At 39.1% G+C, this 16384-nt stretch overlaps 1 protein-coding gene across 1 annotated transcript in view; it reads right to left on the bottom strand.

The window, feature by feature from the left end:
- Nucleotides 1–813: 813 nt before the first annotated feature.
- Nucleotides 814–16384, bottom strand: part of LOC127582406 (hippocampus abundant transcript 1 protein-like) — a 54525-nt gene continuing 38954 nt past the window's right edge. Inside the window, exons 2-11 of the mRNA XM_052037607.1 lie at nucleotides 15016–15111; nucleotides 13481–13543; nucleotides 11804–11931; nucleotides 11095–11209; nucleotides 9232–9450; nucleotides 8596–8709; nucleotides 6072–6143; nucleotides 5767–5879; nucleotides 2299–2395; nucleotides 814–982 (exon numbers count right to left, since the gene is read on the bottom strand). Of these exons, the coding sequence (XP_051893567.1) occupies nucleotides 965–982; nucleotides 2299–2395; nucleotides 5767–5879; nucleotides 6072–6143; nucleotides 8596–8709; nucleotides 9232–9450; nucleotides 11095–11209; nucleotides 11804–11931; nucleotides 13481–13543; nucleotides 15016–15111 (1035 nt within the window). The 3' untranslated portion in view covers nucleotides 814–964. The remainder of the gene's footprint in view (nucleotides 983–2298; nucleotides 2396–5766; nucleotides 5880–6071; nucleotides 6144–8595; nucleotides 8710–9231; nucleotides 9451–11094; nucleotides 11210–11803; nucleotides 11932–13480; nucleotides 13544–15015; nucleotides 15112–16384) is intronic.

The following is a 16384-nucleotide window of genomic DNA, read 5'->3' as shown; positions in this document are numbered from 1 at the left end:
CTGTCTGAAGTTAAATGACTCAAATCATTTTAATTGTGAAGTAGGAAGTTAGATGAGTTTCAGGATATTTATATTCTTTTTGAATCGATTAGCTTGTGTATTTAAACAATTACATGACACCCCCATACTAAAATACTGCAGACGCTAGAAATCTAAAGTAAACAAGAGAAATTGCTGGAAACACTCAGTAGGTCAGGAAGCATTTTCAGGGAAAGAGAAACAGTTAATTTTCAAGTAGATGATCCTTCAAAATTATTAACCCAAAATGTTAACTTTGCTTCCCTCTCCACAGGTGCTGCCCAACATGATTTCCAGTATTTCCTTGCTTATACCATCATTCTTAAATTTTTAAATAGCAAAAGGCCTTGGGCATTTAATTACTTTTTCTTTCACAAACATTATAGAGTTAAATATAATAGTATTAACTTTTAATAATTGATTCGATTTGAGTCTTCATTAACATTAGAAACAATCAAATTCTTTTGATACAGGTTAACTCGGGGCATGAGAACAATTCCAGCTTCTCCAGTTCCCTTCATTTTTGCTGCTATTCTGCCACATAGCTTTCTGCATACATGCCAATGCCTTGACATACTTTCTAAAGCATGGTTCTCAGGGATGGACACAGTAATACAAGCAGAGGCCTAAATAGTGTCTTACAAAGTGTAATTTGGCTTTTGTACTTCATTCCACTACTTATAAAGCTAAAGAGCCTAGACAGCCCCTTTTTGTTTTAGAAAAGTTACAGGCTGACTGTGGTTTCAGGGATGATATCTGACAGACGTGGTGACACAAAGAAATTGTTTTCCTTACCTCCCATCAGTGGGATTCTGCATGTTTCCTTTTGGAACTTTACCAGGGTTATCAACTTCTCCCATTTCATTTAGTTCCACATGGAAAAGATAGAATACAAATCCATACAGTGCTGGACCAAGACCATTACACAGCCCACGGATTCCAGTAATCATTCCTTGTACAACTCCTGCAGAAACAGGATAGGATCAACTCAAATATATATCAATTAAAATCTTCATATTAGATCCATGAAGGAATGAAAATATACTTACTGAAATAAATTTGCACCCTGTCTTACAATTGTTCGAGCAATTCTCAAAATATTTCAATATTTTGTTCACTTTACTCATGCCCTTGATGCATACTAGCACAGGAACAAGTACCAGCTATTTAACCTCTGGCCCTATTCCTCTGTTCAATGTGATTATGACTGATGAGAGCCATCTTAATACAGTTTGCTCAACAAAATTTACCAGTTTCAGATTTAAGATTAACTACCAGAACTACATCCAAAGTAGTCAGACTTGAGGATTGTGTAAAGTTAAGGTCACTATACTATAAGAAAGATGTGATCACACTAGAGAATGGTACAAAGGAGATTTACAAAGATGTGCTCAGGCTGGTAACATTGTTGTTATGAGGAAGGATTTGATAGGCTAGGGTGGGTTTTATGGAGCAGAGGAAGCAAAAGAGAAACATTTGTTGTTAACGAGAGGAATGCAGGTAGTTTCAATAGGAAAGATCAATAATTTGGGGTATATGCCTTAAAGTAATAGTGAAAGATTAGAGGAAAGAAAGGAATCATAAATTTTCTATGACCTCCAGAGAAACAGCATCAATTGCTGTTTGCAAATCATGTCCATATTTCTACTGCCCTCTCAAGTGTGCAGTTTTTCCACTAATTTTGTATTGAAACTTTTAGACTATGCTTTCTCCATCCCTGTACCCCACCCCACCAGTCCAAATCATTCAATGGTGAGAATAGTTTCCTTCCTTTACTTTCTTCAGAAACACTGGAGCTTTCCTGTGTATATTTTCCATAAATGGCAGTAGCATTGCACGACCATATCCATTTGACCACATCTGAGTGTAAGCAAGGTGTTAACAGGTTGACTGGTTATGAAAGGTGCACAATTAATATAGAACAGTGGTTGGAGGGTGATTTCTTCCACCCATGCATGCCTACAACCCCTTCCCACTGTCAATCCAATCAGCCTCAAGAACAGTAATACTAAGTACCGTCATCAGCTGTACAGCACAGACATTTGCCAGGACCCTCAAGTTTTTATGGATTCAGTACAGTGATTCTCCAATCAGAAATCCAGCAAGAAATTACTTTTTACATTAATCTGATCTGAATGCAGGCAAGTGCGGGCAATGAATAGCACAATTGCTTGCTGCCCATTTTTAATATATATATAGTTATTCTGATAACTTTTGGAAGGTTTTAAAATAGTTTGCTCTAGACAGGGTGTGGTTCAGGGACAATGGAAAAATTCCTACCTTGCTGATCTGGGTCAGCATTCCGAGAACAAGGGCACTGACTGCTGGGAAGGTGATGCTGGACATCGCAGCTACAGCACCTGCTGCCCACATCATCCTGCAAGAACAACATACAAGCATTTAGTGCATCAATGACAAACATTGGGGCAACTGATCAGTATAATTCAAGTACCCCATTGCTCAGACAGGCAACAGCATGACCCAAGGAAACATTGGTACACCCATGGAGTACAGAAGCTGATTTCGGTAGTGAAAACAGTGAGCTAGCCTCAGGCACTTATTCTGTGCAAACATCTCTCCAGCACAGCAAGCAGCAGCTCAGTGCTATCATATGTGAACAAAAAGTGGAAGAAAAGCTGGAGAAGGACATCTACATCTTCTAACTACCTGTGCATTTACATCAATACTTCAAAATGGAAAGTGGGTCACGTAATAAAACCTACTTGTACTCCAACAACTGATTTTAAACATACCAGACTACGCCTGCAAAACAACCACACTTCACTATTACTCACAGTATAACACGTTTAAAAACAATTAAGAACAGCTCCATTTAGAGATTTGTAAGTTTTTAAAAAGAACATTCTGACTACTGTAATCACTCTACATACAGTAATGAAATATATTTATGCAGGCTAATTGTTCTGTTTACTCTGTTCAGTTGGCAGTACTTCATCACTTTAATTCTGTACAGCTGGTCTGTACGAGACTAAATTTACAACCAGTCAGCTGTGACTTCAACCTAACACCACCAAGGTTTATCATTGCCACGGCAAATGCTAACAAGAGGCTTTGCTGTTCTTTGACCTCTGGGGAGAGGGTTTAGGAGCAGGTGGTCCTGGCAGTGTGAAGAAATCAGATGTTTATGGAGAATGGGCAGTCTGGAGAGGAGAGAGAAAGTTGCACTTTTGATTATACTGCAGGCAATCAGCATATCCTTACACTGAAACTGAAGTGTAAAAGGGTTTAATGCACAGATATGCAGAAAACAGGAGTTGGCCATTTTGCCCTACTCCACCATTCAACACAATCATAGCAGATCTTCTATTTCAATAACCTGCCCCTGCCTTCTCCCCAAATGCCCTTATTTCCTCTTTAGTATTAAGAAATACATCTATCGCCTTCTTGAATGTATTCAATGATTTGGCCTCCAGTGCCTTCTGTGGTAAAGGCAGCTACAGATTTACCTCCCTCTGGGTTTCTTCTGATCTTGGTTCTAACTGTTATAGCCCAAGGCCAGGAAGTCCCCAAAATCTCTAACCCTTGGGAACATCCTCCCTGTATCTATTGTCTAGTTCTGTTAGAACTTTTTAGGTTTGTACGTGATCCCCCTCACTCTTCTAAATGCCGATAAACACAGGCTTAACTGATGCATTCCCCCATAGCAAGAATATCCTTTCACAGATTAGGAGGCCAAAACTGTAGTACAAAACTCAGTAACTGCCATAATACTCCAGATATGGTCTCATTGTCCATGTATAGCTACAGCAAGACATTCTTGCTCTGGTACTCAGGTCTGGAGTTAAAAAGGACGCCAAGTTCACCCCACTCAGCACTGCCTGCATGTGTGAAATACTTTATTTCCAATGGGGCAGAAAGGAAGAAATAAATAAAAAGAATGGTGCTAATGTAGAACTGATGACAAATATATTTAATGGTTCCTATTAACATATTTAATGGCAGCTTTAAGCATGCTTTAGGAATTCAAGAGAACTTTACCTAGAGCAGTGAGAATGTGAAAACCTCTCCGTAGTGAATAGTCAATGCAAATAGCAGACAATCATTTAAAAAGCTAGATAAACAAGGGAGGCAGGAATTGAAAAGGAGAGTGGGAGTGTATGGAACATGGTGCTAACCTGGGTGCCTGCAACATTGTAACATGCAGAAACTGTAAATGTTGCAAGCCTTCATCATTTAGCCCAACAGTAGAAAACTGACTAAATTATTAACTAGACCAAATGGAAATATGCTGAGGAATATGGGAAACATTGGATGAAAACATACTAAGGTTTTTTCTGACTGCCAGTTAGGACCTGTTAGTTACATGATACAATGACAGAACTGTAAAAGTCTACCCTGGTACATTGCAGTAATGGGTGATCGGAGATGGAGGATCAAAGCACCTCATGGAGGGGGTGGATGTCAGTGCAGAGAGCACAATCTGCATTAGATTTAGGAGAGTTTAGCACATTCACTCATCCAAAAAAAGACAAACGTCCCAATCCCTAGCAGCATTGTGTTGTCTGATAAGCATACAATACACTTCCAGAAGATGGTATCATTTTTGTTTCCATTATTCTCATTTCACCTGCTTGTCGCGCTGCCAGTATAGACCATAATGATGGAATATAATTGAGCTCATTGAATGCTGTTAATGACTTGTAGTGCAGGTTACAGTGAGAAACCACAATTGCTTACCAGGATGCTACCTTTGGCAGTGTTATAAACTGCTTTGTCTGGCAGCAGTTGCTTTTGGCTTATTTGCGCCTTCCTGCGTTTAGCATTGTTCTTCTCCAAGATGACTTTGCTATTTTATATGAAAATCAACACATTCAGTGTTTTAAAAACACTTATCATGCCATCATTTGCCTCCTTAATTCCCCATCTCCATCTCTGCCTTGGCTCATCTGGTGCAGAAGAACCCTTGACTATATTTGTTACCTCTGGAAATGAGTTAAGCTAATATTTCTGACAAGCTTACTTTCCACCTTCCGCACTCTCAATCCTGGGAATAAAATGTGCCCTAAATTGCCACCAAGTCCTGAACCATCACCACGGTGCTTGCTGACCAACACTGCATGCAGTTAAGCAATGTTTCAATTTAAATTTCTCATCCGTGCTTTTCAAATCCCTCCATGTATCCCCTCTGAGCTACTTCAGCTCTGTAACATTCTTAGATTATGGCCCCTCCCTTAATCTTGCTTCTTTAACCAACATTAAATTTAATTGATCCAATACAAAATGGCCAATTTCTTAGCCACTGGTGCCCCAAGCTCAGAAAATCCCTCCCTAAGCCTCTTTCTACATTTGACATGGTCCTTAAAATCTATTCCTTCTTGGCCAACTTTTGTGGCTAAAACATTGTTTGAAAGCATTTTCAGGAAACACTTTGAAACTTAAAGTTCCTATTTTTAAATCATGCAAACTGAAAATAATCAAACATTACTCTTCCATGGAGAAAAATCTTCTATGCATCTGATATCATTTCAGTAAATAGTCATTTCGCTCATCAAGTTTGTGCAGCCACTGAAGAGCTACCCCACTAGTTTTGGCATCTGTTTCTTTCTGACCCGCAATCTCCTCTACTGTTTCAAGAATTTTATAATATATATTATATACATCTCAAATGCCTCAATCTTCTATGGAGATTGAGGTAAAACTAATCATTCTTTGTATGCACAGTGCAGTATGTACAAACTACTGTGTTATAAAGAGCATATTGGCTAACATAGACAACACAAAACTTACCAGGGCTGGGACCCAAAACCATACCAAGCCAGCTGGAGAATTTGGAAGCCAAGGCCCAAGAGAATAGTGTTCTTATGCCCTATTGACCTCATAAGGACACCTAGCACCACAGTCTGCAAATCAGATACAAGAGAAATGAACATTTGACCAATAGAAGGACAAGCATTACAATGATAGAAAACAAATCATCTTCAGAACAATTCCTCACTACCTTCAAGTCATCCATCTCATTCATAATGGATTTAAACATTCAAAGCAGCACAATTCATTCAAAATCTACCTTTTCACAAGCAGCAAATACTTACTTGAGCTAAATGGAAAGGATTCCGACAACTGCAATAAAAGCAGCCTACAGTTTCTGAGGAAAATCCAATTACCTAGAGAACAGAAAAGCACAATAAATAGAACAGGGTCTGTGTGGCTTTAAAAAAATACACAGCTTCCATGTACTTGCAGCATAGAAGATTAGACAGGTGTTTGTGCTCTGCACAAAATCCTTTTCCACCATTCATCTAGATCCATAAACACACTAGTCCCCTTTGTCTTGAGTATTTATCTACATCTCCTTAAATACCTGCCACACTGTCCAGCCTCACCCACCTCATATGATTAGAAGTTCCACAATCAGGACTTCAGTATAATTAAACAAAAATGCTCAAGAGAACAGAGGCTGACCAGTGGATATTTAGAAGCCCAACAGTGTAAGTGACACTCTACTCTTATCAACCTTGCTTTTAAACAGCTCCCACATCAAGATGTTTTTCCTCTTTCATCCCACTTTCAATAGTCCTGTCTTACACCACTGAAATCTGTCTTCCCTCTTGAGGACAACCTTAACTTTTCCCACAACTACCTGTAAGCTTACCAAACTATAGTTACTGTTCCCAACAGTTCCTGAACAGACATTTTTAATCACTTGCCCATCCATGTTCCACAACATAAGGTCTATTGCTTCCCCCCTCCCTAGCAGGATTCTCAAAATACTGCTTCAAAAATGCTAATGGACTGCACTTCATATGACAAGGTGGACTCCTTGACCTCACTATCTACCTCATCATGGCCTTCTACCCTTATTGCCTGTCTGCACTGCACTCTGTAACTAACACTATATTCTTCATTCTGTTATTTTCTTTTGTACTGCTTTGATGTACTGATGTGATGAAATGATCTGTATTGATGGCATGCAAAACTATTTCCACCGCTACCTCAGTAAATGTGACAATAATAAACCAATTAAAAATTCCCACCCCATCTAAGCCCCTTGCATTATGGCCATCCTACTTAATACTGGGAAAGTTAAATCTCTCATTATTACAATCCTATGCCTTTTCACCCTTCTGAGATCTGCCTGCATATCCATTCTTCTAGTTCCACCTGACTATGAGAAGCCTTTAGTATAAATCTCAATGTAATCACCCCTTTCTATTCCCAAGTTCTACCAAATAGCCTCATTGGCCCATCCCTGCACAATATCCTCTGAGTACTGCTATAATGCTTTAAGTTATAACACTCCTTGAGTAAAGGGAAACTTGTGGAAGACCTCTTGTGATTTTTAGTACATGTCAAATTATTTCATAAACTACATTATTTTCAAAGATAGCCACTCAAATGCCAGTCAAAGGTCTAAAAACCATAGCAGAATGTTTGATCAGTCAATGTTTTTGCCAAGGCAGGAAAGCAAGGTGGAACTGGGAAAGCAGGCTGCTATTCTCCATCAGGGACATTAGCCATTTTACGTGAAGCTAAACAGATGGAGTCTCATCAAAAAGGTGCTAATCCATCATTCCCTCAGCAATCAAAATTGAAAGTTCAGCCTGGATTTGAAGCTCAAATTCAAGCCTTGGTCCTCAAAGCTTCCGACTCAGGTGAGGCTGCTAGCTCCTGTACTAAGCCAATGCAATTAAACAGACCATCAGCAGCAACATTAACTGGAAACTGCACACCCAGTGATTAATGGCAGTACATGTTCACAAGTTAATCTGTTGAACATACTGAAGTTACAGTAAAGTAAAACCAGCAAAATGGAACACCAATTTTACAAAACAATTATCAAGTACATTGTTTACGACACCTTTTGGAAACATTACTTCAAATTCATTGCGCCCAATTCTCACGTGTTCTGAAGGTCAACCAACTGAAATATTAACTCTGTTTCTCTCCATGGTTAATGTCTGATCTGGTGATTATTTCCAGTATTTCCATTTTTATCTCTAAATTCTTGTTAATGCATTTTGTAAAAGGTGGTTTTACCATTTCTAGTAATAAAATGACTCCCAAGTTATCAGAGCAAATCAGACCAAAGAAAGTGTTATAAAAACATATTGATCCATTAAATACATGGCTATATAGTTAGTTCCAACCCAGCTCTAACATTGACACCATTTCAGTTGGTTAGTGGAGTAACTCCAATATGTTCGATAAATTAATGAGATCAATATCTATTTTAAGTGTTTGCAAGCAGACTTCCATTAATGCACAAGCACAAGGTTCACAAGTTACTATGCATTAAAGTACAAGGTTCATGTGCCACACTGTGCTACAGACCAAGGATGCCATCTTGCTTTCCTGTTTCTCCAAGTGGGGACTATCAATTTCAACCACATTATCTGTGAAAAGGAGATGGCGACAGCCCATCAAGTGCATTTCCTCAGAGGGGAAAAGAGGTGGGGAATAACAACAGAAGCTGTCTTGTAAATCCTGGGAAATGGAGCATCTGGGTTACAGATTCAGTGAGATGAGGAGGGAGAAAATAAAATGTGTAATTCATTTAAGTGCACAAATCTATTGTTAAAGAACCTTAGGACTTTAAACCTTATAGGACTACTTTACCTGTCTGAGATAAAGAAAGAAGCTGGAATACTGGCCTGCTTCAGGCAGGTACGATAGAAATACTGTAATACAGATCAGCAGAACAGTCGAATCCTGACCCACTTTCTTCAGAGACTGGAAGGGAGAAATACAACTCAGTGAAACTGAAACTGAGCCAGAAGACATTCTGTCCTTCACTACTCCACATGAATTTCAAAATTACTGGCAGCAGGGTTACAAATATCAATTGCACTCAATAAATCAGCATCTTGCACACTTCTTTCCCCATTTCCAGCCCCCACTCCCAAAAACACTTGTCAAAACAAAAATCACTTTTAACAAGACTCAGAGTCCAAGTGCACAGGATGCTTAAATATCACCCACATAGACATAACATAGCACTTTCCATTCTTAGAGTGCCAAGAGGCCAAACAAGCTCCTAAATGCAAATTAATTAACTGGAATTTTTTTTGTGTGGATTGGGGGATGATGATGAGAATACCTAAAGTATTTCAAAGAGGTAGCAAATTGGACAAGTCCTCATATTCAGTTACTGAAGATGTGCAAGTAGTTTAGGCAAGGCAAAATGGTAAGGCAAAGGAATATTTTAAGAACCCATGCATTTGGATAGGCTAGTGAATGAATTCAGATACTTACTGCAAAAGGATCAGCTTGTTCCCATGAAATTGGCGCACCCCAAGAAGCAGGCCTCATCTTCTCTGGTAAAGATTCTGGCACAGCCACAAGAATAAAACAGATGTCCAGCAAGGCAATGGCAGTGGCAAGAACTACCACTAAGTTATCTCCATATGCCCTCGACAAGTATGCTCCAATAGCTGGGCTGGTCACAAGACTAGCTGCAAATGTTGCAGATACCTGCAGTTGGGAGAAAAGGTTTGAGTCCACTTCACACAAAAAATAGGAGGACATTCATTCCCTCATGTCTGCTCCACCATTCAGTAAGCACAAATTTTTTTTAAAACACTAATTTTATGCATGTCTTGAATATATTCCACAAATGAACCTTTGTTTCATGGGTGAAGAATTTTAATGCTGAAGATGAAAAAAACCTTCATCTCTGCCCTGACTGGCCAACCTATATTTTGAGACTTACTCCTGGCTCTGGACAACTCACCAAGGGAAACATCGTCCCTGCATTTATCTTATCAAGCCCCATTAGAATTTTATATCTTTCACCGAGATCACCTCCCATCTTTCCAATCTATAAAGAGGTATGCCCAGCTACTTAACACCCTACCCTATGACACAGCTCCCAGCCCAGAAATCAATCCAATGAATCTTTGTCGCACTCCTATTGCAGGTACATCTTTCCTTAGGTAGGAGACCTATAAAGCATATTGTGGGCATGAGTTTACTAGGGCCATATATAATGGAAGTCTTTACTCTCTGCTCAAACCTTCTTCCAATAAACAGTAGGCCTTAATTACTGTATGCCATGAACTGTGTCATTCAGACATCCAGGTCCCTTTGAGCATCAGAATCTTTCAATTGCTCATTTAAAATACTCCACCTTCGTTTCATTTAGATTGGATGAAAAAATGGATGCCTTCATACTTTTCTACCTTCTATTCTCCCTGCCGTGTCCATTGCCCATTCATTTAGTCTATCTATATTCTCTTAGTCTCACTGCATTCTTGTTATTCCTAAAACCCACTCAATTTCATAAACAAACTTTACACTAGATATGCTCATCCAAATCAGTGATCTAGCTTGTAAACAACTGGGCGCTAACCCTTGCACCATGCAAGGGTTAGTGCCCAGCAATTAATGGAGGATTGCCAAGTAGGACCTTGGGAAGAACTTCCTCCTCTTCAAGTAATGCCAGAGAATTAGAATAGAGATGGAACTAAGGTCTAATGTCTTATGCAAAGTATGGCACACCCAAGAACCCTTTGGAAACTTGGTCTACATAATGTTCTATGTTGCTGGCAGTCAGTTCTGTGGGAAGGTTGCAAGAGTTAGGAGTGTTCTCAATGGAACAAAGATTAATTGGTGACCCCAAGAGGTTTAAGGTAGAAGAGGTTTGATAGAATCAATGGAGAAAAACTACTCTTTGCTGAGGAGATCAGCGATCAGATTATTTGTCTTACCATTGATAAGTGATAGATAGGAAGACAAGGGGAAATCTTTTCATTTGGTTGTAGGGATGTGAAAAAGGTGTGTAAACCTATTTCAAAATAACTTTAATTGGAGCTGTGCAGGCAAGAGGAACAGAAAAAAATAAAACAGCTCCTTCAAAAAAAAATCAGTGAAGGCACAAGGGGCTGAATGAGCCACTGTGCTACAAGCTTCAGGATTCTATGAATACAAAACTTTCCACTCAGAAGCGCAGTAGGCAGGAAAGTGTCCTTGTAAAATGGCACGTGTTATTCATTGCTGAAGAAGTGTTCAATTTTCAATAATAATGATTAGTCAAAGATTGTTGGTGGTTGAGAACCCAAACAAGTCCACATAGTGGAATAGGAAACCTTACTTTTAAACTATGGTTTTGAGACTTACAAGTCCATAAGCCGTGCTCCTCTCATGCTCCTGAGTTATATCTGCTACGTAGGCAAAGATCACTGAAAACGTGACTGCAAATACTCCAGACATGGAAATCACTGCAAAGTACCACCTGCAGAAAATAGATACAAGAACGCACAATTCATCGAATACTGCAACTCTAAAGAAAAAAACATGTTACTTAAACAATGAACTGTATTCAGATCAGTGGTACATTGTATATTCACAACTTAAAAAAGACACCCTTGTAATTACATTAGTTTGTACTATGCCAAAGAGACAAGGTTGAAGCTCCCAACTACTGCCCACTGGCATAGGTAGAGATCGTGATCCACTTTACCCAGGTCAATTTGACGATCCCAATCACAAATGTTAAAACTTCAATTATATTAACTTGAAAGCTATTTTTCACGAAAAGGGGTTCAACACCCAGACAGTACGCTCTATTTAAACTGAACTATCTTGTAAATGGTGAACTAGGAAACCACAGCCCTAGTGGGTCAAGGTAGGATTAGGAACTCACTGCAAAGAATTCTGCACCTCACCATTTCGTGACGTAGCTGTTTGAAGTGCAGGATAAATTTTCATTGGTTTTTAGTGTCTGAATCACCACATAACTTATCACAGCTCAGAAATCTGCTAAAATGTCTTACACGGAGACTCTGCAACAATAAATGGTGTAATGCAGCAACTTGCAGACACTCACCAGGGGCTTATTCGCATGAGAGGAATCGGGGCACAGGTGAAGAACACAGTTAAGAGAAGAAAGGATTTCCTGCCCCAAACATCCGACAATGCTCCAATGAGAGGAGCACTGAGAAAGGATAATATTCCCTGCAGATCAAAACAAAGCATTAGAAACCACAACACATTTGTGCACACAGAAGATACGATCACGCAATCAGCTTGAAACAAACAAAAACACATGCACAGAATCCCACACAAGCAGCAGCTTTGTCAAACTAACCAAAATACTCCTGCATAGAACAAATGAAACAGCAGCTTTGTCGTCAGATGAGGCAGGGTATGTGGGCACAGAACACACTTGCAGTAACTTATGAAACTATCCAAATCACATACAAGGAACTGCTTGGTCTGCAAAAACATATGCAGTTTTGTCAAACAAATGAAAACATTCACATGCAATAAACAAAATGCACACAACCAAAACATGGGCACAGAATATAGGCATGCAGCAAATTTGCCAAACTAACCAGAGGGGCTTTGTCAGAAATTAAAAAGGGTTTAACCACTCACAGAATACACTCGTGATTTGTCAGACATACCAAAACTGCATACTCATGTACAGAAAACAAGCATACATGCAATGGCTTTGTCAGACAAAGCAACACACAAGAGCAAGTACAGTGGCTTTATTAGGATAAACTGTTTTCTAGATATCAAAAATCCTCAGAGTATTAGAAATTTAAAATAAAAACCAATGCCCAAAATACAGAGAGGATCAACTGGCAAGTAGAAAAAGTGATACTTCAGAGATAGCTAACCCAAAAAGTCTGAAACACTTTTCACATTCAGCCTGTTAGTGATGAGCAGAATTACTCACCTGGCTACAAGGGAAAGCCAAGTGGTTGAAATTAGATTCATGCTAAGATAGCCAAGAGCATCAATTGTAGCTCACTTCAGTTAATCAAGCTCCAGAATAAATCTTTTTAAAAGCAACTTTTTTTTTTAATTGAAAGGATCTTATGTCATCCTGTTAAGCAGATGAAGTGAATTTCTGTGCTTTCAGAAAATAAGTATTTTGTATTTAGTGTTCTGTTGGGATGGAATTCTTTGGAAGGCCAGCATTATTTTCTATTAACTAAAGCCTAGAAGATGGATGTGACCTTCTTGAGCCACTGTAGTCTGTGTAACGGAGTTACAACTAGTAATAGTGCATCAACAGGAACAGATTATGACAAGTGATATTAGAAACACTAAAAAGTCAGCTGATGATGAATGCCTACTTTGCATAACTGGTGGCTGATTGACCCATATGTAATGCCACCAGTAATCAGGAGATATCAGCAAATTGAAAATGGTCAATCCACTTAGGCAAGTTTCGCAAACCGACAAATAAACCAAAACAAATGGCTGAAATTGTATAGTATGAGACACCTTCTGAAATAAGGGTCAAAATATTAAACTGACTTTCTTGCCCACACTCTCAAAATCAAATTTCAAAACGTCCAATATTTGCTGTCATCTGATTTCTCACATTGCTTCTCTTTATAGATGTGCTAATAGGAGTGGTTTCAGAATTCCACTGTACAAGCCAACAAAAATAAAGTTGCTGGTTCTTCAAGGCAAGGAGTGTCTCCGTTACCTACGTATATCAATCAGAACAGATTCTGCTTCAAGCTATGTGATTGAATTCTCTTACCTTCACCCCATGAATAAGTCCATTCATTAGAAATGTATGCTGAGGAAATGTCTGGTGTAAAACCTAAAGAAAAACTAAATGTTATGTGTTGAAATTTTTTTGCAGGATTACAAAATTAAAAGGCAGCTGAGAACCCTTAGCTAACCTGCTTAGGTAAGGTGCTAGTGCCAATCTAGCAAGGCAATGGCTTCTTCCAGACTGCAGCAAAGCTACTAATGCCTGCCACATTGACTAGAATAATTTACTTTGGTGCTGCCGTTGTTTGTATGAATACAACATACAGTCTAAGTAATACAGATATATTTCTTCCATCACAAAAAGCAAGAGCTTCAATTGAATAATGATTGAACAGATTCTACAAAGTCTAGAATATGGTAGTGAGAGCAACAAACAATATATTGATCTGAGACGTTTCTAGCATTTTTTTTCCCCCAGTATCTGCAATATTTTGCTTTGGAAAGCATCAGACAAAAATAAAGTACTGCAGGTGCTGAAAGTCTGAAATAAAAACAAATGCTGGAAATAGTCATGCAGCACTTGTGGAAGGAGTAAATAGTTAAGATCAGCAATTTGAAACCTAATGAAAGTGGTTATATTCAGAGATAGTTTTTTTTAAAAGCTAGAGAGGGAGGGGGAGGGGAAAACAGAACAGAAGGATGATCCATGATTGGTGGGAGAAACTAAAACAGATGACAGTACATCCATTGTAGCAGTTTTTCCCAAAGTATTATCTTCACAGTTTATTCCTCTGCACATTAACTGACAAATATTTCTCCATCCAGTCTTTTTGGAAGTATTGTTAGACAACGCTTTGTCCAAGAATCAATGGTGGGCGGATAGGGATTGGTGGTAGTGAAAATGCACCACAACAAACTGCTGCTTCATCCTGAACATCACTCACTTTTTAAGTAAAGGTTGCAGTGAAACAATCAGAAGTGGGAAGATCTTAAGTTACAAACTGGTACATAGGGATGTCGCATTCATCACTGAAAGATTTGGAAAACCCATCATGCACAATTGCACTAGAGCACTTTGGCAATACATAGCAAGCAGTACTCCAAGTGTATAAACTTGGATATTAAAGTTAGTTTACATTTCACAAACCAATGCAAATCCTTTTTGAATTAACTCCTCAATAATACACCTGTAATAATTTCATTTATGAATCAGAATCAGGTTTATTATCGCTGACTTGTGTTATGAAATTTGACACACAATTGACAACTTTTTTGCTGCCTGTTTTCACCTCTGGAGTTTCATGCAGTGTAAAGTTCTGCAGGAACCTACAGCCTATCAGTACTTGTATAACCAGTCATCCTTCCTGCGAGAGCTTTGGTCGGGATTGCTAGCTGGCTGGTTGTGAACTTTCCAAGTGTCACAGCACAGCTATCAAATGGTACAGTGAGTGCGTAGCAGAGAAATCAGAGATGGGATCTGTCTCATGTACACTACTTTATTTACATGTGGTGAATTTACCCACTGACTGTGGGTGGGGCGCCATTTTAATGAAATGCAATGGTATAGATTATACTCACAGTTAACATAGGAGTTGTCAATAATCCCCATGCAAAGAACTCCAAAAAGATTACAATCACCGCATGGTAGACACTAGGCTCACCTATCCCTTGCGGCTGTGAACATAGAAGAAATACACTCAAATCAATTCAGTTATTACGAATACTTTAAAGTTGTAACATTAGATTGAACAACATAATTGCTTGAACACAAAAAGTAGCATTACACTAGAGCTAAACCCCATTATAGACTGGAAGTGCTGCACTGGAGGCCCCATCTGGTAGCTCAGTGGCTTGGCAAATGTTAAGTATTTTATAGAATTATTTAGGCATAGGCAATAGTCTTGTGTCAGCTTCAATAATTTCTAGGAATCAAGTTGTTTAAAGAAGGGAGAGTGTTCTTGGTCTATTTTCAATCCCCGAAGATGCTGATCGAATTGATGAATGGAGGAGTGTATGTTGTGTAACATGGGAATTCAGGATTGGTTGATGGAGCAAAATATAATTAAATTTGCCCAGATTAGAGCAAAATCACAACACACCAGGTCTGTTTTTGCTATGTTTAGATGGACAATTGAGGATAACTCGCACCTTATTCATTACCTTAAATATTTATTCCCTCCACCACTAGTGAGCCATGGTTACAGCATCTAGAAAATGCACTAAGCAACTTGCTAAACAGTCTCCAGCAGCCCACCTTTGCTCCACCTGAAATAAGAGCAGTTGGTACATCTTGAAGCTCCTCTCCAAATCATACATATTTCATTCTGACATGGAAATATATCATCCTTCCTTCATTGCTGCTGGGTCAAATTCTGGTACTCATGCTTCGGAACAAGTACTAGTTAGGGAGAAATATTTTTTTAAGGTAAATTTGTAGAGGTACTGGAAAATCAGCAAGATAGAGAAACAAAGGAACAGCGGACAGTAGGATTAGTTTTGCATTAGCTAGCAAAAGACACAACAAATAGCTATAAACTATGGTTCTTAGCATTTTATACCCCTTAACATTCAACATTATGCTTCGTATTCAACTATGGTTCCAAAGCCTTGCGTCATACATATAGTGCAAGTCTAATCTTCACCCTACCTTGCGAATTCACATTTCAGCATTTCTGACTATGCTATTTCTGAATAACAGGTATACTGCTTTGGATAGTTTGGGGGGTGGGGGGGGGGGGGGGTAGAAAAAAACTACCTACCAGGGGAAAGCCGTGGTGACCAGGTCTCTGGCACTGAGCCTGGTTGTGTGGTGCAGTAGGGAAGTGGGGGGGGGGGGTGGCGATGGAAGAGGAGAGCAGTACTGATAGGAGATTCAATAGTATGGGGGAAGACAGGAGATTCAGTGGACGTGAAAGAGACTCCCGGATGGTACATTACCTCACGGGTG

This window comes from Pristis pectinata, chromosome 24 (genome assembly GCF_009764475.1).
Source record: "Pristis pectinata isolate sPriPec2 chromosome 24, sPriPec2.1.pri, whole genome shotgun sequence".
Classification (NCBI taxonomy): Eukaryota; Metazoa; Chordata; class Chondrichthyes; order Rhinopristiformes; family Pristidae; genus Pristis; species Pristis pectinata.
The sequence above is the reverse complement of the archived record's forward strand: the minus strand, read 5'-3'. Positions and strand labels throughout refer to the sequence as shown.